Source organism: Cyprinodon tularosa, unplaced genomic scaffold, assembly GCF_016077235.1.
Source record: "Cyprinodon tularosa strain WSP-4 unplaced genomic scaffold, ASM1607723v1 ctg2, whole genome shotgun sequence".
NCBI lineage: Eukaryota > Metazoa > Chordata > Actinopteri > Cyprinodontiformes > Cyprinodontidae > Cyprinodon > Cyprinodon tularosa.
The window spans coordinates 2335485-2360131 of NW_024038733.1; the positions used below are offsets into that span (position 1 = coordinate 2335485).

The 24647-nt window shown below is 37.4% G+C and overlaps 1 protein-coding gene across 1 annotated transcript; it reads left to right on the forward strand.

The window, feature by feature from the left end:
* Positions 1-2191: 2191 nt before the first annotated feature.
* Positions 2192-23830, forward strand: si:ch1073-90m23.1 (rap1 GTPase-activating protein 2). The gene is made up of 20 exons (XM_038284217.1): positions 2192-2422; positions 2501-2533; positions 2639-2729; positions 2870-2905; positions 3002-3049; positions 3200-3397; positions 3481-3578; positions 6969-7047; positions 7284-7337; positions 7512-7595; positions 7690-7790; positions 10486-10615; positions 10757-10918; positions 12138-12209; positions 13270-13356; positions 13465-13620; positions 22910-22993; positions 23078-23097; positions 23179-23302; positions 23362-23830. Exons 1-19 carry the CDS (start codon positions 2352-2354, stop codon positions 23234-23236), a joined length of 1662 nt encoding a protein of 553 aa, XP_038140145.1. The 5' UTR covers positions 2192-2351; the 3' UTR covers positions 23237-23302; positions 23362-23830.
* The last annotated feature ends 817 nt before the right edge of the window (positions 23831-24647 follow it).

Below are 24647 nucleotides of genomic sequence, written 5' to 3' on the forward strand. Positions count from 1 at the left end.
AAACCAAGCAGGCGGGACTTATTTAGGTGCATTGGCCAATGAGTGTGGATTAAATCCTGAAAGACATTTCCAGTAACCAATCATAGGCCACGCCCTGCCTGCCGTAATATAACAGTGATAAGAGCATTTTGAATTTGAATTGTAAACAAATAGCCAATTGATAAGGACTGCTTGGAAGATTAAGGAAGTTAGAAAAAATGGAAACAAATAATTATTTATTTCACGTCTGACGAACTATACATAAAAATGTTTTATAGGGAGTTTTAAATTATTGAACAGTTTTATGAAACCCACTAAGAACTTACTTTATGTAGAAGACATTGCCAGCAGCCAGAGGAGTAAAATTTAAATATTTTTTTTCCACAAACAACATATATGGCATTTAAAGAGAAGTTATAAAATAGAAATACTGTTGAAAGAAAGCAGTCATAAATCTAATTTATAGTTGGCCGCAATTTTGTGGGAAAAAGCAAACAAAAATAAATGTTATACTTTCTGACCAACATTTGAAATACAATATGTGGTGGACAACTGACTTCACATAATCCTAATCACATCATCCCCATGTGGGGAAACAAGGTGGAGAAACTATCACATTGTCAAAATATCTTTCTCCAGCAGAGACAATAAAGCTAGAGAGAGATAATAAAAATACAGAGTTAAATACAAAGCAATCTTGGAAGAAAACTTTCTGTTGGATAAAAAAAGACTTTAGGACTGGGGTGGAGGTTTTACCACCAGCAGGGCAATGGACCTTAACATACTGCCAGAGTTACATCAGACTGATTTAGTTAAATGATAAGTTATATATTCAATGACCCAGTTAGAGTCCAGATATATATTTGGTTCATAATCTCCAGTAAGACTTAAAAATAATATTCACAGATACTTTCCAACTGTTATTCTCTGATTACAGTGAATCACAGAGGAAAAAATGTAGAAAACAAAGAACAGTGATTACTTTTTTCAATTAATCCTGTTAATTAATTAATGGGGGCATAAACAACTTACTTAGGAGGTCAAAAAATTAGAAAATAATATTGAATTCGGAGTGGTCGCTTTAAAGGCTGGGGTTAAATCTAAGCTGTTTTGATTGTGTATTGATTGATTGACTTAATTGATCTCACAGTGGAGAAATTTACATGTTACATGAGCTCGAGTAGTCCAAGTAGAAGAATGTGCCAAAGGAAGAAAAAGCTGCATGGGATATATACAGTATATACAGTGCTTCCACATTTCTTTTTTTTATAGTATGATCATTATACAGGATTATTGGACATTGTATTTATATATATAGTTATTGCGCTGGGCATCAAATATAAAGAAACAGGTTATTGCACAGGGTATCAAATAGTAATTGCACATTAAACATTGCACGTGTTATTGCCTTTGTAGTGTCACATTGTAGAGTCTAGTTGCAGCAGGGATGAATGACCTGCGGTCACCAAAGGAGCTGTATAATAATAAATGGGACGTTCATGTCCAAAACCATTTAAAATATCTACATTTTTTTAATTCTACAAATAGGGTGAGACCAACGTCGCCCATTAAGAAAGTGAAGGTAATTTTAGTATCTAAGTTTAACTAAAAAGCAAAAACTAAAATAAATCTGCTGTAGTATTTTCTTTTTATCTGCATGCGCTACTGTGTGTCAAATGAAATCATAGTTAAACACCGTAAAGTTTGTGGTCACAACGTGACAAAATGTGTAAAAGTTGAAGGAGCTGGTAATGTTTCACCCAAAACGTTGGCTACTTTCTAACATTGGTTCACTGTAATGGCTCTCCTTTTTTTGACTATTAGAATAGGAACACCTCCCTTATCTACATCTGCCTTTCTTTCAGTTTCTTTCCTCCCCTTGCCTTTCTGACGTTCCCCTGCTCCCTCCACCTCTTCCTCTCCTGCTGTCTACCTCCTCACCCTCGCTGTGTGTGCCATCAATAATTGATGATTCTCACTGACTCAAAGGGTAACAGGTCCGGGAGGGAAAGAAAAAAAAAAGTCTCACTCATTTCTTTCTTTATTTCCTGGTCTATCTTTAAGCTGAGTCCACCTGTGATAAACCACCATATTCTGTTTATGTGGGAATCAGTGGCGCAAGGAAGCAGTATGACTGAGATAGTTTGAGCGAGGCGTTCACATGTGGCCATAACTGGGTTAACGTTGCCTGTTTGACAACAGGACGAAGGGAGGAAAGGGAAGCTTAAATGAGTGAGAGCTGGGGGTGGGGGGGGGGCAGAACAAGGAGGAGGAGAGAGAGAATGAAAGAGTGAATTAACTCAACCTTAGGCAGCCCTGATTGACTCAGTTCCAAACTGGCATGTAGAAACATTTATGGTGATAACAAAGCCATGGAGAGAGAAAAGAGGAATGACATGTCCTTCTCTAGGAAGAGAAGTTTTACTTTTGGGGCATATGGCGGGTGAGTGTACGCTTATTTTCCTCAAATTATTTCTGTCTTATGAAAAATAATTTAAGCAGCTGAGTTTCTCATTAACAGTGTGGACAAATTCACCTGTGGGGATGAGACAAGGTAAGGCTTTGTTTTTCCTTTATCAGGAGCCTTTTGGCTACATGAGCTGGAAAATAAGTTGACCAATTGTGTTCACTTGTTGAGTAAATCAAGCTGTTGTTTCAGACCTGAATCTGTGGAGGGAAACATTCTGGAGGCTCTGCATTCTCCAACCACTGGAAGCAAGCCTTTCATATCCTCCACCAACAATCAAAGGGTGATCTACCTATAATGTTCTCCTTTTACTTTTGTGCTCACATGCAAAGTCACAGTTATGATTTTTAATGTTTTAATCATATTCCTGTTCCCCCCTCGCCTGTTTCTTCTTCCGCCTCAATTGAATGGATGTGTGTGCAGGATGCAGAACTGTTTGAAATCATAATGAAGCTGCAGGTGAGTTTCAGTGCGATTGATCGTATACAGTGATTCTTGTGTCGGATGATGTCTGAGCAGCAGAGCTTTGTTGTCATCGGTGCTCTTGTCCATCAGGGCAGCAGGATCGATGAGCAGAGATGCGAGTTCCCGCTTCCTCTGAAGGTAAGGGATCATGACAGTAAGGGAAAAACTGAGCTGACTCACTCCGCAGGGCTGTACGTATGTGTGTTGACACAGGCATTTTACAATCACTACAATGTTTCCTCCAAAACACATTACATCTTATCTGGTGCTCCTTTCTGTGTGTTTTAGTCTCAGCTTTTGAAAATAGGTGCAGATCTGCCTCTCATTCTTCCCTCCAAACTGGGAGGCTACTGGATTGACCCACCTCTGGAAAAGCTCAGAGATGTGAGTCCCACCTTGTCCCACCATGGTCTCGATCCAGAGAGCTACGACATCATGGAGAGAGATGGCGAGGCCAAAATCTACCATGAGTTTTTTCGCTCTCGAGTGAGTACGGCTTAATGTCCAAATTTGGATGTGGTAAGATTGATGGAATGGTTTGAAAGTTTTAAACCTTTTTTCCCCAACAGTACCACCATTCATTCATAGCTGTGGATCCATCGCTGGGGCCTTTGGTTCTCTCTGTATGTTTGGAGGACGAAGAGAATAAACTTCGGGTGATTTTAAGGTCCATTTAAACTATCCAACAACATTTTTTGGATATTTTTTTTCTATCATAAGCACATATGTTTGGGGAATTCTCAAGGAAAGTTCTGATTCAATCAATGTGTTTGTAAAAAAAAGAAAAAACAAGAGATGTGCTTGAACTTTGACAACATCCACATTTTAAATGTTTATGCATTTTGATATTTCGTAAAGGAAATTTACATGGTAGCCAGAACGTTTATGGGAAAAAGTAAGACAGTTTGTTTCTTTAGCTCAGAGGAGCAGTAGTAACTTGTTTTTCATCCCATAAATCACCTGAGGGATTCTGGCCCAGATCCAAACACTTATTTCTGCACATCTCTCTGCATAGTCTCCCAACTGAATTTGTATTGGGTTGAGGTCTCTCTCTGTGACAGTCTGTTGATGAGTTTCTCCATACTTTCTCCTGTCTTAAGCATTATTTTTCTTTTGAGTTATTACAGCACTAGTGGCCCGTTTTATGGACAGAAGGCTGACAGGAAAGGGGGTATGAGAGAGGGGCAGAGACATGCGGGAAAGGACCACAGGCCGGATTCAAACCTGGGTCGCCCACGCAGAGGACTAAAGCATCCATACATGGGTCGTGCGCCACCAAAACACGCCCCCTGGTGACCTAGTTTTAACCAAGATTTAGCATTTTAAAAGAATTTTTTCACTCTTGGCACACTAAATAGTTTGTTGACAACAAGGTGACCAGATTATCCATCCATCTTCTCCCACTTATTCCGTCAGGGTCGTGGTGGGGCTGGTGCCTATCTCCAGCAGTCTATGGGCGGGAGGCGGGGAAAATCCTTGAAAAGTCACCAGTATGTCGCAGGGCATCACAGAGACACACAACCATGCACACCCATACTCACACCTAAGGACAATTAAGAGAAGCCAATTAACCTAACAGTCATGTTTTTGGACTGTGGGAGGAAGCCGGAGTACCCGGAGAGAACCCACGCATGCACAGAGATAACATGCACTCCATGCAGTAAGACCCTGGGCCAGGGATCGAACCCAGAACCTTTTCGCTGCAAGGCAACATGGCTACCCACTGCAGCAGTATGCAGCCTTTGCCCAGATGGCTGCAAAATGATCCCAAACTATGCACTGACAGTGGATGCTTGTCATCAAATGTGGTGCTGTACTTTATATTCAAAACATCCTTACTTTTGTTTAATCTGAAAAGAACCTTACATAACATATTAGTTCCTTTTGGTACAACACTCAAAAACAAAAGTTATGCTTAAAGTACATGGAAACAAATCTCAGGCTGTCGTCTTACTTGCAACTTTGAATGTGCTAAGTAAAGTTGAGAGCTAGATTTGCCGGGACATTAACTCTAGAAAAGACTGGTTATATTGAATAATAATAACCTATTTTCTTGTAAAATGAAGCACTTAAATACTTTTGAAATATCTTAGCAACTCTTTCCAGAACTGATTGCAGCAACATTTGCTTCTTTATCACAAATGCAGATGAAACTTCACATCTACAACCTGCCAAACAAGGTTTTATAGAGGTTGTGCTTCCTTGTAATTATAAGGTAATCTATAAGTGATAATTTCCTATTAATTGGAAATGGGTTTTGCTAAAAGAATCTAAAGGAATTTTGTAAAAAAGTTCAAAATATAACATTTAAAACAATATTATATAGTAGTGCCAAAAGAAATTTGCTGGTCTGGCTTTGAAAAATCTGTAAATATAAGTGATATCCCATTCCTAATCCCTTGTTATAATTTTAGAATAACATTTCAGGATAATAAATGATTCGACAGCTCTTGGATGGATTTCCAAATGTTTACAGAGTTTTTTCTTTCTTTTTTTTTTTTTACCATTCCTCCACTATATCTTTCTTGAGGCCAGACACTGATGATGGACAAAAGGACTGGCTTGCAGGCTATTCTTTATAATCGTCCTATAATTATTGTTCTGGGTTCAGGTTAGGACTGTTGGCAGGCCAGTCCATTTCTTGAAAATGTATTTCTTCTTTTTTTTTAACTGGAAATGAGGAAAGCCCAACTCCTGAAAATCAGCTGGACCCCATAACTCCCATTCTACACATGATACAATGCAGTCAGCCAGGTGCTGTTCTCCTATATCCTGCCCAAGCCAAACCCAGCTCTTCGATTACAACACAGAGTTGTGAATTACCAATTGAAAAGTGATTCTTCACTCTAATATAGATATCCCCAATGCTCTAGAGTCCAAATGCAGGATATGTTTCAGAACCCCACGAAACACACTGGTAGCGTACAGATTAGACACAGCTAGTGGGCGTTAAAAAAACATTCCAGAAAGGTTTCTCCGTCATTGCTTCGTGATGTAATGTGGCCTACACATTTATGGCTGAATGGCTATCACTCACAATTACTTCCTCTTTTCTATTATCCCAATAAAGTGGACTTTGGGTCATTTAGGGGAAGTTTCATGGCTAGACTTTCTGTACATTTGACGCCCTAATAAGGTATGAGGTTGGAAATTCACTGAGTTCCTGAGATCATGCATTTGTGACCACACGGCTGGATTACTGTAACTCACTTTATACAGGGGTCAGTGACTTGTATATTTCTCATCTTCAGAGGGTTCAAAATGTTGCTGCACGTCTTTTAACAGGTACACGAAAATTCGACCACATTTCCCCTGTTTTAGCTTCCTTACACTGGCTGCCAGTACATTTTAGGATTAATTTTAAAATTCTTTTATTTGTTTTTAAAACTCTTAATGGCCTTGCTCCTTCTTATCTGTCTGAGCTGTTACATTCTTATACACCCTCCCGTTCCCTCAGGTCAGCTGATCAGTTGCTTCTAAGGGTCCCAAAGACAAGATGCAAGCTCAGAGGAGACCGTGCTTTTTCTGTGGCAGCTCCTAAGCTGTGGAATGATCTGCCTCTCAGCATAAGACAGGCCTCTTCTCTTGCTGTTTTTAAGTCCCTTCTTAAGACTTATCTTTTTTCCTTGGCTTTTGGCACAATTTGAGAGGTTTTACTTTGTTTTATTCTTTTTGTATACTAATATGTATTTTACACTCGTTTTTTCTCTATTTTATAATTTTATTGTATTGTATGACTGTGTACAGCACTTTGGTCCTGTTCGGTGTATAAAGTGCTTCATAAATAAAGTTGGTATGGTGTGGTATCGTATCAACACATTCACTTAAAAATATTTATAGTTTAATCTGCATGACTGGGTACTGGATGTTAAACATCTGTTGAAGTGAGAGGAACGCCTGAATTTGGTTATTCAAAAGCATGATTTTGTGCTTTTGATCATGTAAAAGGTATATTCTATTTGTTTTTCAAAAACAGTCTATGTTTGTTGTTACACAGGAGCAACAGCATCACAGAAGAAAAACTGCTTGTAAAACATTTGTCCTTTTTTTAACCCAGGATGAAGGAATGTTCCCTGCATGGCACTTTCTCTTTGTCCCTTTTCAACAACATGCCATCAGCTGTAGAGTTAGCAAAGGTACAGTAGTAAAAGTTATACTGCTATTGGATTATCAGAATGAACTATAAAAGAAGTTCTTGCTTTCAGTTAAGCATTATCTTAGTACTGTAAGCTTTCCTAATTCAGAAGAAGCAAATGATGCTGTCAAGTTTAATTTGCTTCTTGTAACTAGAACTCTAAATATAATATGCATGTGTTAATAAATGCAAAAACTTTTCATTTTTTAGAAATAACTTAAAGTTTTTTCTTTACAGAGGCTGTGTGATAAAGTGACGGTCTCCAAGTTTGAAGTGGTCAGCTACCTCAAGGTTACCCTCCCGCATACATATCTAATTTAATCACACATAAGAACATGACTCAGCTGCCAGTAATAATAACAAATACTATGTTGTGCAATGCACTCTCCCCACAGATGCTAACAAATGATGTCTGCCTGAAAAATGATTGTCAGCATAAACATTTTTGTCTACTTCTTCCTACAGGCTCCAGACCTAATAACAGCCTTTGATGAGCACAGAGTCTCCTCTAATTTTAAGTTTGGTGTTCTGTACCAAAAGGAGGGGCAGGTAGGGTTTAATATAAACCTCACTAACAGCTTAAATATCTAACGACATCATCACAAAGTCTTCTCTCTCAGATGATTGAATTCGTTCTCTGTAGTTCACAGAAGAGGATATACTGAGTAACAATGAGGAAAGTGAGAAGTTTAGAGAGTTCCTGTCCATTCTGGGAGACGTTGTTCAGCTGCAGGGATTCACAGGGTAAAGTTCATACAAAAAAGTAACACGTTTAATCAAAATGTATAGTTTAAAAAATGATTCCATTTGTTTGCATTGGGTAAATATTGATGCGTTCAAGCTTCAAAAGGTTTGTGTGTTTTGCATGCACACCAGAAAAAGCTATTTTTTTTATTTTTTGCGATTTTACCTGCATGTACATACATCACATATTCTAATGACAAAACTGAGCATATCAGTGTGTGGAGGTTATGCAAATAAAATAATCAACATCCACAATGTGATTTGTTTATTCATCTAGTTTTAGCATATTTGAGAATCGGACCTCAAACAAAAACAATTTCTGTGGCCATTGTTGCCCCAAAGGAGATGCTGATACAATAAGAGATGATCGAGAGATTCTGTAAACATTTTTGAACTTTTATAAATAGCAATTACATGATATTAATGGAGATACAAAGAGATACAAAGAACACTTTTTCAGGTCTAATGATTGATATTTTAGTCTTTCTATTTAACCTTTGTTATTATGATTTTTTTTTTTTACTTTGTTTGTAACACTTTACGTTACTTATATAAATGCACCATAGTAAGTATTTATAGTTATTATAATTTTCATAACCTTTTTATAATCATGATTACTTTCAACTCCATGGCTTAGAACTTGTACAAACATTAAGCTGTCAGCAGCAAATGCATTTTGTTCAGCTTAACAGTGTGAAACCCAACCAGGTTACAGGCCTTAAGTTTTGCTGCACAATCTTTGTCGATCAGCCTCTTATTGCACATCCAGCTTTTGGTATGCTCATGAAATTCAGCATTCCTTTTTTGGATTAATTGGTGATCAGGCCCTAAGTGTTTGCATCAGTAGTCTGTTAGTAACACTAAAGACAAACCAAAGAGGAAACTGTAGGCTGTAGTGGTGCATCATACATACATATTGCACCATCGTGTTTCACTGATTCTCAGAGTTTTTTCATTATACTTTATCTGCTTGATGATACACTAAACGTTCAAGACTTGAATGAAATAAATAAAACTGCCCAATTTCAGAGTGATGAAATCAGTAACTCATTGACAATCAAAAACACAGAAAGATTTCTAATTGTCAGTGACTAAGTTTCCTGCACTCAGTCAAAGGATATTCTAGTTACTACAGAATTAGAATTGAACCCAAACATGATTCATAAAAGATTCTTTGTGTTGTACTACACAGAAAAAAGCCACATTCACAGCATTCTTAAATTGTTGCCACTTAAAACCGTTTACTGTGATTTCACACCAAACAAGATTTGATTATCAGAATGTCTGATTAGCATGCAAAGTCTAGGTCTGTAAATGGCCTTTTTAAAACTAAAAAGGTAGACCATACAAGTCTTCATGGACTTATTTAAAGGTATAGTGGAGAATTTTCGAGAATTTTTTAAAAGACCCACCCTCTCCACTTTAAAACAAAAATGCACATGCACAACCCTGTATCCGCTCCTAAAGGGAATGCCTTTTAAACAAGTGTGAGAGCATGCATGAGCCCATTTCTCCCCATGCATGCTCTGTTTAAAAGTTGCTGTTTGCATCGCTCATACAAGCTTACATTACAAAAGATTCTTTGCAATGTTTCCACTATTTCAGACTCACCACCGGTAAGTGAAAATGGGAACGAGCACATAGGGCTTTACATAAACATTTCACCAGAATGATTGACTATTAGGAGGACCACTTATTTTGATGATCGACCCAGAAAAAGAACCTTTATATATACTCTTAACAGTGGTGTGTAACTGCTGTAAAGCTCCATTTTCTTGGTTTATATCTCAACATTGGAACATCTACAAGTGCATCTCTATGAATAGAGATTTCACATTTCAAATTATCTTAATAGTTCTATTTAAAGGCATTAAATAATAAATTTCATGGAGTCATCTCTCACACAATGATGTTTTCTGAAATGTAATTACAAACTTTAGAATATATCTACTGTCTATGGGCTTACTGGTCATTTTAATAAAGTGATAAATTGTTCAGTACTGTTTGGCCCAACACCTGCTAGCAAATGAAAATAGCATCAGGGACACATTAAATACTCTGCAATCTCCTACTAAATATGTCTGCTGACTGTAGACTTGATGAAACATGACAAGCAAACAGAAGCAGATGACATAGGGTTCCACTAAAAAAACAAAATCATGCATTTTTTGCATCTACTTAAGCATATTTAATTACTTTAACACAATTGTTAGGACATGAGACAATTTACTTTACTATATATATATCTATATATAATATAGGCTGTGAGTTTGAGATGTGTTACTGTCCCGACACATTCTATGTTAATGGCTAAGTTGCCTCCTAAATTTGCCTTCGAATCCTCTAAAGTTCTGGTAGTGTACCAATAATTGGATCTGTGTGTTTTAAACCAGGGTTATTACATCTCAAAAATGAGGTCCAGCCTCGAGGGACAGTTTTGAAATCAACTGATCTATGTTAATATAAATAAATCTCACTGTCTTAATTTTTACATTTTAAATTAAATTACTGAAATGAATTTCTATGAACTAGTTTAGTTGCCAAATAGTAGCCTACTTATTTTGTATAGTCCACAAGCCCTGTTCCTCTTCTACTTGTCTCTGGTTTTTAGATGTTGTCTTTATTAACTTAGAAAAGATGAAAAAGTTAGTCACCAAACTATGGTTACATTGTATCTTTATTTGCCCTTTTTTAGCTTCAGAGGAGGACTGGACGTGTGTCATGGCCAGACGGGAAATGAAGCAGTCTTCACTTCCTTCAACGGAAGAGAAATCATGTTCCATGTTGCAACCAAGCTGCCTTATACAGAGGCTGACCCTCAGCAGGTTGGAGAGTCCAGATTGTGATTCACAGGAGGCAGTTCCTGAAACTATCTCCAGAAAGTTTAACTGCAGGACAGAAAGTATGTGATGCTAAAACTGAATCTAACCCCTCCCATTTTGTTTTTTTTTTATTTTTTTTTACAGTTACAGAGAAAAAGGCACATCGGTAATGACATTGTAGCTCTGGTTTATCAGGACGGACAAACCCCTTTTTTGTGTGACGTCATAAAGTCTCACTTCCTTCACTGCTTTGTTGTGGTGCGGAGAGTTCAGAGGGAGGAGAAGGCAGGTGGAGCCGCTTACCAGGTGAGGGTCAACTGGAAATTATCTAAATATTTTTTTTGTCACTTTGAAATTTGAAAGATTTTAGAAATAAACAACTTAAGGTGAATATTTGCAGTGTCCTCTTTATTCAAACAGCTCTAAATACTTTCTTTAGAGCAATGTTTCCCTACCTTTTTTGACTTGTGTTCCCCTTAGGGCATTTTGTCTTACCATGATTATCCCCCTCAGTCAAAAGTATTGATGATTGTCCAAAAGTAGAATGTACAACAATGCAAATAAAGACTATTTTAAGACTGATCTCTGTGAGAAACAGAACAGAGAGATACAGATGACCTTTTGTCCCGGCTTCCAATAGACAGTTCAATGCTCCTAAAGGGACTGAGTTTTATTATTATAACTTTTTTCTGATTATGTGTTTTTTGTCCAATTTTATGTTTTTATCTCTGCTATTGAACAGGTGAATTTCATATCTATCTATCTATCTATCTATCTATCTATCTATCTATCTATCTATCTATCTATCTATCTATCTATCTATCATCTGTCTGTCTGTCTGCCTGTCTGAATCTCTAATTCGAGCATTTAATTTTTATAATGTTATGCAAATAAAAAAACAGTTGCTTAGAAGTTGGTAAGAAATAAAAATAAATATAAAATAAAATCATAATATAAACCTGTATTTATAAAACTGAAGCTTCTCTGAGTAACTCCCCTATAATCACATTTAAACTTCATGAATTGGAAACAAAAAACAGAACATAAATGATAGTCAGACTGACTTAATTAGTTTTAAACATATAAAAAGACATTAACTTTTTGGTTGATAAAAGCTTGTTTAATGTTTCAGTGGGGTCCCAATGAAGCAGGGGGCCAGCCCTATTCTATTTTACTACCTAAGAAATAAAATATTTTCATGTACCCGTTGCAGTGTCCACTTGGGGTAAACATACCCCCAGTTGGGAAACACTGCTTTACAATATTTTCACTTGTATTTTTAATTTTTTGTCTCCTCACTCATTGGGTATGAGCAGAAAGGAACTCTCTTTGATAGTTCGCTCAGAGTATTGTGAGAATAAAATCCATAATTTTTCGAATTGTAGTTGAAAATCAAAGCTTCCCTTTTTTAAGTGGTTGTAGCTCTATGTAACTAGATCACTTGGCAGAAGAAATTAATATTTTTTGCATTGTTATTAGGAACTTAAAGAAGTAAATATTTGTTTTCTTGTGGTGTATCTTACAGGTGTCTGTTACAGCCAGAGAGGATGTGCCTCCTTTTGGACCCATCATCCCTGATCCTCCACTTTTCAAAGATGTAAAACATCTACTTTTCTATTTCTTTTTTTCATAGGTAAATTATTGCGCTATTTTTTAGAAGTGCAGCTGTCTATTTTATTGCTTGATTTGACTTTTCTCATTAAAAGGGAATCAGATTTCCCTTAATATTTTTAAATGGTCTTAATCAATATTTCTCAAAGGTTTGTGGAAGGTTTTTGCGTGACTTTGGTCACTTTTTTCATCAACTTGAAATCCAGAGGTACCTAGAAAAAGAAAGTAAACCTTGCTTAAATTGAATTTTAACTTAATACCTGTTTATAAAACATTTCTATACTGAAACAAATGTAGTTCTCTAGTAAGTAACACTATTGTTGAATGGGTTTTATGCTTTAGATCAGATTCCAGTAATTCCCAAAAATTAAATCCCTTGAAATACTAAAGGATTTAGTTTTTCTGATACTTAAAACCATTAATATAAACCTGTAAATGACAGTTTAGCAAAGAAACATTTCTAAATATATATTTATTAACCTGAACATTCTTTATTTAATTTGTTGATATTTCTCTATTCAATCGGCAACAATAGAAAAACATAAAACTTAATCTTTGAGAGCAAAAAGATTTCCAAAAATCTATTAGCTAAAATGTAGGATACATATGATGCCAAACAGAAGGATGATGTAAATTTCAGCTCCTGTGTCAGATCTTTGAAAATCCTTCTTTATTCTAACAGTATCTTATATTAAACCTTTTTTTTATGCAATGTTGCCATCTTCAGGGATCAAACCTCTTAATTTTTCTACTTTCTAATTTTATACATACTCATTGCACAACATGGTGTCATCCACAAGTACATGGCTTAATAAACAAAGGCTGTCAAACACTTAATATGAAGAAAACTATTGATCAAGACAAGATTTAAGTATTAGATATTAGAGAAATTAAAGATATTAGATGAATTATTTTATGGTCCTATTATCAACTTTGCTTTTTTTTTTTTTTTTTTATCTTTTCTGCATATGATTTATGCATAAACTCTCTAACTGATCCTGATCTGTGTCACAATGATAATTTGAATTCCCTTTCTTCATTTTAAGCCTTTACAGCTGAGGGAATTCCTTCTCACCAAACTTATCAACGCAGAGATCTCCTGCTATAAGGCTGAGCAGTTCAGCAGGCTGGAGGTAGCAGAACGAAATATGTTTTTTTTTAAATAACACTCTTTACCAACACCCAGACCTATTGTGTAATCTTTTTTCATCTGATAAAAGTATTACTCCTTTCATGTGAAGCTGCGTACGCGCTCATCGCTCCTGGAGAGCTTGCATAATGAACTCTTCAGTCGTTCCCGCTGCATGATGGGGGATCCATCAATCGCTGCCGCCCCTCCTTCTGAGAACACACGGGGCGCCTCTGAAGGAAGCGGAGGTTTTATTGAGAATTTCAAGGTAAACATTGAAACTCATCGTATAATTCAATGACGGGCAAAGTTCTGGATTTGAGGGTTCTAATCAGATCATAACTGAGTATATAAAATATTTTATTATGAGTCTTCCACCATCAGTTGTGAAACTTGACTTTTTTATAATCAGAATTAAATGAAGGTTTCAATTAACACTTGCTTCCATTTACGTTAATTCATCTTTTTTGCTTACATGATTGAAATCAGTCTAAGGAATTAATTATTTATTTTTATATGGTGCAAATTTTTCAGGTTTACTTCCTGATTACTGAGTCTAAAGAATAAAGATGCTCCTAACAACTCTACAGCTATTCCAATCAAAAGGAATAGCATTACCGTGGACTGTTAATGCTAGAAAGTATTATCTAAGCTGAATAAAGAACTATTTTTTATCAAAGGTTTCCTGGTTAGCTTGCAGACAGACAAACGGGGGCTTGTCCAAGACCTTTTCAGACAGTTAGAAAAATAGTCTCTGTATAGATTTAGATTAAACTAATTTCACTGTGGCGTCTGGGAAGAGGAGCCATAACGAGGAGATAATCAACCAATCAGAAGCACTCCTGTTTTAGCATTAATTTATGTGTTTGTTCACAACAGACAGCTAGTGATAAATTGAATTATTTTTTCTGCAGAGGTGGGTAGAGCACCCAAAAATTTTACTCAAGTAAGAGTACCAGTACTTTATTTTATTTTTTTAAACTCAAGTAAAAGTAAAAAGTAGTTAACCTAGAAATTACTCGAGTAAAAGTAAAAAGGTATTTGGTAGAAAGGCTGCTTGGCTTCCTAAAGAATACAATTAAAAGTTATGAAGAAATAAATTAACAAATTAACAAATTTGTGCAAACGAAATATCAATAAAAAACGTAGAAAACCGATCCTTACAATGAGAACCGGTATATGTTAGGACAGGATAATAAACTTCCACAGTTCTTATCTATTGTTTACTGCACATCTACTTGATTTTGGAATAGTTCAAATTACGCACAGAGGACAGAGGAATCAGAGAGTTTACTCAAGTAGGAATAGCAACACTTTACAAAAATATTACAAAAAAGTAAAAGTAAGAGGTACAGCAAACTAAACCTACTCCTAAAGTACTTTTCTTTTTTTCCATATTGTTGCTCAATTAAATGTAATTGAATAAATGTAACTAATTACTACTTATCTCTTTCTGCGGATGAAAGAGAGGCTGAAACATCCACAAGCTTTTTATTCAACGTCAAACCATTATGCGGAGTAAAGATTACTTTAAAAAAACTAAGCTATGTTTTAAGTCAAAAAATATTTGCGATCATTTCAGAGTTTTCCTTATTTCTTAATGAAAAAGACTGTTCACATGTGCGAAATTTGGACATATTGACAAGCAATCGGACAAAACTTTTGGAGCACCAAATATGTCAAGTTCACAAAAACATTTATATTTATAATAACATCCTGCATTGATTAAAATGTTGTTTATATAGATTGTCAGGAAAGCTAAGGGGGGAAAAAGTTTTTGGAAGGCATGGCGTCTAATTTCATGCCTTCATGTCCAATACCACAATATTTCTTATTGAAAATGCTTTTGCAGAAGGCTAATTGTTGGTGATGCAACACCTCAAGCATACATTTCCAATAAATCAATCATCAGCCTTTGGGATAAATAACAGCTGATGGCATTAAGGGTTCATAAGATAACAATAACTGTATAAACCACTATGATGTTTTTTAGAGAAGATTTCTAAAAGGTTAAAACTACTTATAGAGGCTAAGCCAAAGCTTTAAGCCCCTGAGGTGGTACACCAGGGTAAAGTTGACACGCCGATTACTTAGCCGCTTAATTGAAATGAGAGCCGTCCTTGATGTTAGTGCAGCTAATCCATTATTTGCATGACTCTGCAATGTTGACAATAACACCGTATACATTGTTTCTGCGATCCACATAGCTTTCACTTCTGTATCGGTAGTATTTTGCGTTGCGTTGCGTTGCGTTGCGTTGCGGTCAAAAACTGTTTCCCCCTTTCGGGTGGAACACACCTGTCCTCATCAACACCGGATCATACCTATATAGACAGCTGACAGATCATGTGACCCAAACCATTTGGAATACAGAAATTCATAATCTGCTCCTACACACCGGCCCCTAATTGTTATGGCAGGCAGACGTAACAATTATATGCAATAACAATAGGAGCAAATGAATACATAACTGTTGATTTACACCCCCTGTATCAAACAAAGTTTGGTAATAGGTCTTTCAATGATATTGTTCTTTGTCTGCAGTTTTACAGATCGCACCACGCCTTTTTTATCAGAAAAAAACGATATTACTTTAGCAAGAGGCCAGGAGCCACGTGGGGCAGATGAATCCATGATGACGACGACATCTCCAGATTTCAAATTTTGCTTCTGTTGATTCCACTTCTGTCTTTCTTGCAATAGGGGCAAATACTCCTTGATCCAGCGTTTCCAAAATAAATCTGAGATGTATTGAACTTGTCTCCAACGGCACTTCACATACATATCTGACGGTTCAAACAGCCCAGGTGGTAAGGCAGGTTTTCCTTTTAGTAGCAGTAGATGATTTGGTGTGAGAGGTTCCAAGTCATTTGGCTCATCTGATAGCCTTGTTATTGGACGATCATTCAATATGGCCTCTATTTCACACATAACAGTATGAAGTCCATCGTCATCCAATCGTTGCTGTCTTAAAACGGAGTTGAGGATGCGCCTAACAAGGCGTATCATACGTTCCCAGACTCCACCATGATGGGATCCTGCTGGTGGATTGAAACTCCATTCAACTCCAGATGGCGTAAGAGCATCTTGAATCCGTTTATGATCCAATGAAGCGAGAGCTTGCCTCAACTCCCGTTCGGCTCCAACAAAATTTGTCCCATTGTCCGACCTGATGTGAACAGCTTGACCCCTTCTGCTGATAAAACGACGTATTGCATTAATGCAGGCATCTGTTTCGAGGGAGTTTGCTACTTCCAAGTGTATTGCTCTGCTCGTCATACAGGTGAATATCACACCATATCGTTTGCATTGTTTTCTGCCCTGCTTGATTTCAACAGGTCCAAAATAATCCACTCCAACATTTGTAAATGGAGGCAAATCTGGAACAAGTCTCTCTTTTGGAAGATCCGCCATCTTCTGCTCCAAAGCTCTCCCATTAAAACGTCTGCAATTGCGGCATTCAGATATGATTTTTCTCACTGCTGCATTTGCATTGGTGATCCAATATTTCCTCCTAAGAGTTGACAGAGTATGGTTTCGTCCACTGTGTCCCAACAACTGATGAATATGTTTAAGAATGAGCCTGGAGATATGCTGATCTTTAGAGAGAATAAGAGGGTGTTTTTCTTCCATGGGCATTGCTCCTTTACTTAACCTTCCTCCAACTCTCAACAGCCCATTATCCAACATAGGGTCCAGTTTATAGATGGAACTCTGTTTGCTTACTGTTCCAGTCTTGGACAGCAAGCAGGAAATTTCATTTTCGAACCTCTGCTGCTGACAATAGCGTACAATGGCCAACTCAGCTTCCAACAGATCCTTGGGCTTTAAGGCGTTGCCCTTTGATGTCACTGCAGCCTTTTTTCCTTTCACTTGCCCATTATTAAGATCAGGATCTTTCAAATGAGCTGTTTGTCGAATGAGCTGCAACAAATGGGTTTTCAGTCTGAGAAACCAGGCAACAGAAATCTTGAGTTTCCTCCATTCGGAAAAGTAGTTAATAAGAAAATCAGTGGGCTTAATTGAATCAGTGACAGCACAGTTCACAAGAGCATCCCTTTCGAGCTCTGGATCATTGGAGTCCATCTTGTTATCAACAGGATTCTCTGGCCAGAATCCCTCAGGCTTCCAAAGAAAGCTGGGGCCCTCAATCCAAATGTGGTTAGTCAGAAAACGGGTCGGTTTCATTCCCCTTGATGCAGCATCGGCTGGGTTGTCGTTGGAACCAACATGCCTCCATTGGGAAGGGCTTGAAATCTCTCTTATTGTTGAGATCCGATTTGCCACAAAGGTTTGGAAACGTTTATCCTCATTGTTGATGTATTTCAGAACTGATGTACTGTCCGTCCAAAACACAGATTCATCCAGCTGCATTTGAAGCTCTGCCTTTAGCATCACGTCCACTCTGGCAGCCAAAACTGCGGCTGTAAGTTCCAGTCTTGGGATCGTCACAGTTTTTAAAGGCGCTACTCTGGCCTTTCCTAGTAAGAAAGCTACATTAATAGGATCCTTGTTGTCTTTCAACCGGATGTATGTTACAGTTCCATAGCCATCTTTACTGGCATCAGCGAAATGATGTAACTGGCAGTATTTGAGGTTCCCAAAATCTTTTGGTTTCATACATCTTGCTACTTTGAATGAAGCCAGTAACTTGACCTCCTCCAACCACTGTTCCCACCGTTTTAAAATATCCAGTGGGATGACATCATCCCATCCACAGCTCCTCCTACAGAGCTCTTGCTGCATCATCTTAGCAGGTAGGATGGCTGGAGACAGAAAACCCAAAGGATCGTATACTGAACTGGTGATGGACAGCATGCCACGTCTAATTGGAGACTGACGTTTCATCTCCATCTTAAATCTGAAGGAGTCTGACTCAACACACCACAGTAGACCTAAAGCTCTTTCAGCTGGGAGGTCATCGCGATCCAAATTGAGCTCTTTTAAATCCTTTGCCCAGTGTTCTTCTGGGATAGACTGCAACACTGCTCAACTGTTACTGATCCATTTCTCCAACTGAAATCCACCTCTTTTACAGAGAGCATTTAGTTCATTCACCATTTTTATGGCCTCTTCCTCTGAACCCAAACTCATCAGGCAGTCATCAACATAAAAGTTTTGCTTGACAGCAAGAACAGCTTGATCAGAAAAATCATCTTTGTTGTCATCTGCAGTTTTCTTTAGCGCATAGCTAGCGCAACTTGGAGAGGAAACGGCTCCAAACAAGTGCACAGTCATTCTGTAGACTTTCAGTTCTCTGCTGATGTCTCCTTCTGGCCACCAGAGAAAGCGCAGAAAGTCTCTGTCTTGTTCTGCAACCTTCACCTGATGGAACATGGCCTGAATGTCACCCATAAATGCTACAGTCTCCTGCCTGAAGCGAAGGAGTACTCCAAGCAAGGAGCTGGTAAGGTTCGGTCCTTGTAGCAGTTCTTTATTTAATGATGTTCCTTGATAAGTGGCTCCACAATCAAACACCACTCTTAACGAACCTTTTTTTGGGTGAAAAACACCATGGTGAGGAATGTACCATACTTTCCCAACTGTACCTTTCAACTGTTGATCTGGTACTTGCTCGGCATAACCCTTTTTAATGACATCCTGGAGGCAACTTGAATATTCCTCATGAAGTCGAGAGTCATTTATAAACCTCCTTCTTAATCCAAGTATCCTCTGCTTGGCTACAGAGTAGCTATTTGGTAGCATAGCATCTGTGTTCTTAAAGGGCAGTTTAAGACAATATTTCTTATCCTGTAAAGTTGAAGAGGATTCCATGATTTCCATAAAACGAATGTCTTCTCTTGACATTTCACTTTTCTCTGAGGTTCTTTCATTGAAGTCATGGTCATACTGATTGTTGAGCAGGAACTCCAAGTTAGATACAGAGATCTTGTTCACTAGAGCAGAACGCGGCTTTACTTCAGTGCTGCTGTTATTTCCATCTTCATTCAATGGACCATTTATCACCCAGCCCAACACTGTCCTTAGAGCATATGGGCCTTCTCCACAACTGTTGACCACTTCCCAAGGCTCTAATATCTTGGGAGCGTTGGTTCCTATCAACAAGTCAACATTGGCCTTTATGGTGGGGATTTGAACCTTTGACAAATAGGGCCATCTTTCTATTTCTGCAGCAGTAACAATATTATCTGAAGTGACTGGCATTTGCTTCTGCGTAAGGACTTCTGGCAGAGGATAAAAGTTGTTTCCATTCAACCCTGATACCTCAATGCCAGACAATGAATAAGCAGTAACAACCTTTTCCTGCCCCATTGTTTTTAAGAGAAAGTTAGTCCTTTTCCCTGTGATGTTTAATCTTTGCATAAGCTGTTCTGAACAAAATGTAGCTGTACTACCAGGATCTAAAAGAGCATATGTCTGTAGGACATTCACTCCCTTGGCTGACTTTACTTGCACTGGAATGATTGACAGAATACAGCGACTCTTTCCGGCCCCTGTATGTCCACATGTCTGAGGAAGAGTTGATGGTTTAACTCCTGTTGGCTCTTTTATTGGTTCAGGCTCAGAATTTGCCTTTGGAATATGCAACACAGTTGGGTGTAGTTGATCACAAATTTCACAGATTAAACGTTTATTACAATCTTTGCTGATGTGACCAGTACACAAGCATCCAAAACAAATCCCTTTGTCCTTCAAAAGACTGATTTTCTCTCTGTGTTTCTTGTTTTTGAACTGTTGGCATTTATTTATAAGGTGAGCACATGAACAACAATGACAGTATGGCTTTTGTGTCTTTGATCCATCTTCAGAGTAATCCACTGATGTTGCTGTGGTAGAAAAACTACTCCCTTTACTTCTGATCCTTGACTGTAGCTTGAAGCTGCTGGAAGACCTCAGGCCAGCTGTATGTTGTGGTGCATACACTTCAATGTCACCAAAAATTGGATCAGACAGGATCCTCACATGTTTCTCCAGAAATACAACCAGATCAATAAAATGAGCTCTGTGGTCATATGATTCCAAAATATCATGAGCAACAGCTCTCCATCTCTCTCTGAGTTTGTATGGGAGCTTGGAAAGGACCATTTTCATGTTACTTGGCATATCCAACTCCTGCATATAATGAAGTTCTTCCATCACATTGCAACATCCTCGTAGAAACAAAGCATAAGCTTGTAGAGCTTTAACATCCTCTGATTTTATTGATGGCCAGTTCAGAGCTTTGTTTATATAAGCAGTTGCTATTTTGTATTCATTTCCAAAATGGTCCTGCAGAAGACCTTTTGCTACAATGTAGCCACGTTCAGGATCCATATGTTGGCAGCTGCGGACCAGTTCCTTAGGCTGTCCTGCAGTGAATTGCTCCAAATAATACAGACAGTCAGCTTTACTGGCTTTGTTTTCCACTCCATGTTCAAACGCTTTAATGAAAGCTTTATATTGAAATGGATCTCCTTCAAACACTGGAATGTCTCGTGGTGGTAAAGACAGTAGACGCTGTTGATGCACAAGTGCAGCAGTTATTTCATTTTGCTTATGCATAATAGTGACAACATCTCCATTTTGAACTTGATCAGTTTGATGACTTATTCTTTGTCTGGTTTGATTTTCACAAGAAGTTTTTACATCATGTTGTAAAACATATGACTTTTTAAAGTCCATTTGATCATGTGCATCAAAATGCTGCTTGCTCACAGAACTTTTCATTTCAGTCCGTTTTGGTCGCACATCCATTGTTTCCAGTTTGGTTGGTGTTGGTACTGCATTTCTTTGCTGCATCACTTTGCATGCTGCAGGATAATAATCCTTTGCCATGGCATTAAGAGTTTTATCTGATGTGAGTTTCATTTTTTGCCTTTCAAAATAAGAGTTCATTCCGTCAGTTGGTGCACGGGAAAGACACTGTTCATCAGAAGCCTGCAGAACTGCCAACTTTGCAGTAGACGCAGCTAGCTCAGTTTCTAGCTCAAGCTGTTCCTTTTTCCTTTTTATCAGTTGCTCCTGTTCCTCCAGTGCATGACGTTCCTTCAAAACAGCCATTCTTGCAACCAGTGCAGCGCGCTCTGCTGCAGCTTTTATTTGTGCAGAGGAAGTTGTACTTGACCGATTGCTGGTAACACTTTTACTATAATGTTTACACACATTAGAAACACTATCATTAGGCCTAATATCATCGTTATCCAACCCATCATGATTAATATCAGCACCAATATTTAAATGACCAACACTTTCATTTTTAAGTTCATCATCTTCTTTTGATTTAACCCACCTTTTCACCTTTTCAGCAAATTCATCAGTGAACAACATTTTTGCTTTAAACCATATTTCATGTTTTTCTTTCTCCTCAACCGGCAATAAATTCATTAATGAATCATGTATGCATCTTATTTCAACACACAAGTCAATGTAACCATCAAGAAACGTTCGAACTTCTGATACCAAACCATTTTGCATCAACTCTTGTATCTTTTCCTTTAAATTGCTAGCTTTATTTAGATTAGCCTTTCTATCAGCTTGCAACCGATCTAACCGATTGGCAATTGCTTTAGCAGAAAGTTTAACCACTCGTTTGCCCATTTGTGTGTCACAACTGCTGGTCAGAAAGTCCTGTTTGTCAGCAGTAGATGGCGCACTAGCACCTGCTGGTAAATCCACGTCCGCTATGCAATCCTCCATAATAAAAGTCCGTCAGTCAATAGATTGCAACCAGTTAATTGATACAAAGTTCCTCCACTTCAGCAACCAATGCATTGGATTTATGCCATTATGTGTGCACACGTTTAGATTTAGATTCAGATGGCCATCTTACTAATTGTAGCGCTACACATACCTATTTGATGCGTGCATTTCAAATCCAGCAACGAGGAAATCCCAGGTGTCCTCCTGAACGCCGATCCTGTCCGACGTCACCCCAGGCTGCAGATGAGCTGATGCCAATCAGCTGACGCTCCGTTCCCAACACACAGGCTCCATCTGCGTCCCTCGTCGTAGACAAACGCCATCCAAAGTTCCTTCTCCACGATCAGTTCTTTTCATAAACAGTTTTTGACTTTTGTATAGAGGCTAAGCCAAAGCTTTAAGCCCCTGAGGTGGTACACCAGGGTAAAGTTGACACGCCGATTACTTAGCCGCTTAATTGAAATGAGAGCCGTCCTTGATGTTAGTGCAGGTAATCCATTTATTTGCATGACTCGGCAATGTTGACAATAACACCGTATACATTGTTTCTGCGATCCACATAGCTTTCACTTCTGTATCGGTAGTATTTTGCGTTGCGTTGCGGTCAAAAACTGTTTCCCCCTTTCGGGTGGAACACACCTGTCCTCATCAACACCGGATCATACCTATATAGACAGCTGACAGATCATGTGACCCAAACCATTTGGAATACAGAAATTCATAATCTGCTCCTACACTACTGTTTGGTTTCGGCCATTCTCAGTTAAACATAATTCCCATCAGTACTAAAAGAAACTGTGGATAAGGGATAAACTGCTTAGAGCCTCTTGAACTGAATCCTATTTTAAAAGTCTTACTCTACCTCTTTAAACCTTTTCTTTTTATCTTATTCTTCTCTAACATTTTTGCTTCTTTAGCGAGCCATCAGAGTACGAAGCCATTCATTTGAGACCCTGGGAGTTCCTAGGAAGAATGCTGGTAATTCATCACAGAAGCAGAAGGTAAATTCACACAGAGCACTTTTTTTCACTCAACAATTATCTTTAAAGACAAATAAATTGAATGGCTTTTTTTTCCGCTTGCAGGTAGACAAAGATGCAGAGAGGTAAGGTAGTGAAAAACATCAGAGGTTTTCTATTTCAGTGTCCTAGGATAAAAATATTGAACTGCCTCTTTTTTTTTTCAGTGACAGCTCTGGAACAGCTGAACTCAAAGATCAAGCAAGTCCTCAGGAGGAGACATAGAGAATACTACTACTTGAAGATCTAAGATCCAAATTATTATTTTAAGACTAGATTTTTACCTTTGTCATACTTGTGTATTAACTCTACTTAAAGAAATTGTAAAACAAAATCGATTTTTGTAGGAGATATATTTATTTTATGCTTGTGGAATAGACATTTTAGATTATTAATAAATTAAAATGTAATTTGACTTCAATATTGATATCAATAAGGAGCAAATAATTAAATTATTAGAACTTTAAAACTGATCTAATAGAAATAAAAATGACCGGTAATTTTGAAAAAGAAAAGGTGTTCATTAGTTATTTATGTTGTCCAAATTACATAATTGTAAATATTGAAAATGTTATCTAGACAAAAACAAAAGTAAATTACAGGATGAATCATAAATCATATTTAAGTACAAAAAATGTACAGATCTGTGTTTTTGTTGGTGGATACAGAGTAAAGGTTGAAACAAAACTTTTTGTTGTTCCAATTTACACTAAACAAACTGATAGACATTTTGATTATACTGTTTTTAACTTGTATTGTTATAAGTGGCCTCATGTAGCATTTAATTAAAGGAGAAATAACAAGCAATAAAGTCATTGAAAAAGCGGAGAACAATATCAGAAAGCATTTTTCTTTTAAGTACTACTTTAAGACATTAAAAAATTATTTCTGTTTTTGGATGTCATTTATTTTAAGTATATATATATATATATATATATATATATATATATATATATATATATATATATATATATGTGTGTGTGTGTGTGTGTGTGTGTGTGTGTGTGTGTGTTTCTTACTTACGGTAATATTATTTTTCTGTCCTAATTTGTGAAAAAGTATTAATGCCGCATTAATCCAGTAGGTGGCAGCAAAGACCTAAGAACTGTATAAACAGTGGATCAGTTTAATTGGATTGTAGATTAGGTTTTAGATTTAAAAAGAAGAAAACACAATGATAACAAAATAGATATTCAGCATTCAGACTGATGCTACCAATGAAATAAGTGAAGAGAAACCTTACGGTTAAAAGCACATCATGGATAAACATTTATCTTTACAAGCAGTCTGGGTTGTCATTTAGCAGAGAGACCTCATAACAAACAGTAAAAAACAGTGCAACAGTGTGCTAAAAAGGAAATTATTAAGGCAAATAAAAATATAAATATAAATGGAATATCAAAAACTTTCTGAAATTGTTGCAAGAGTTTTTATATTAGTAATAAAATCAGCCAAAGAAATCCAATAGTTTCAGTTCCTGTTGAAGGGGATTCCGGGTTAAAAGGTGGAAAGTAGGAGGAGGCTGTTTTCCCCTAACTGAATTGGCTGAGAAAAATGGGATCATAGACCATAACTGGTGTGTTAAATGGATATAAGAGTACAAATACGGAGACTATGAACTTTCTGGGATAAAAAT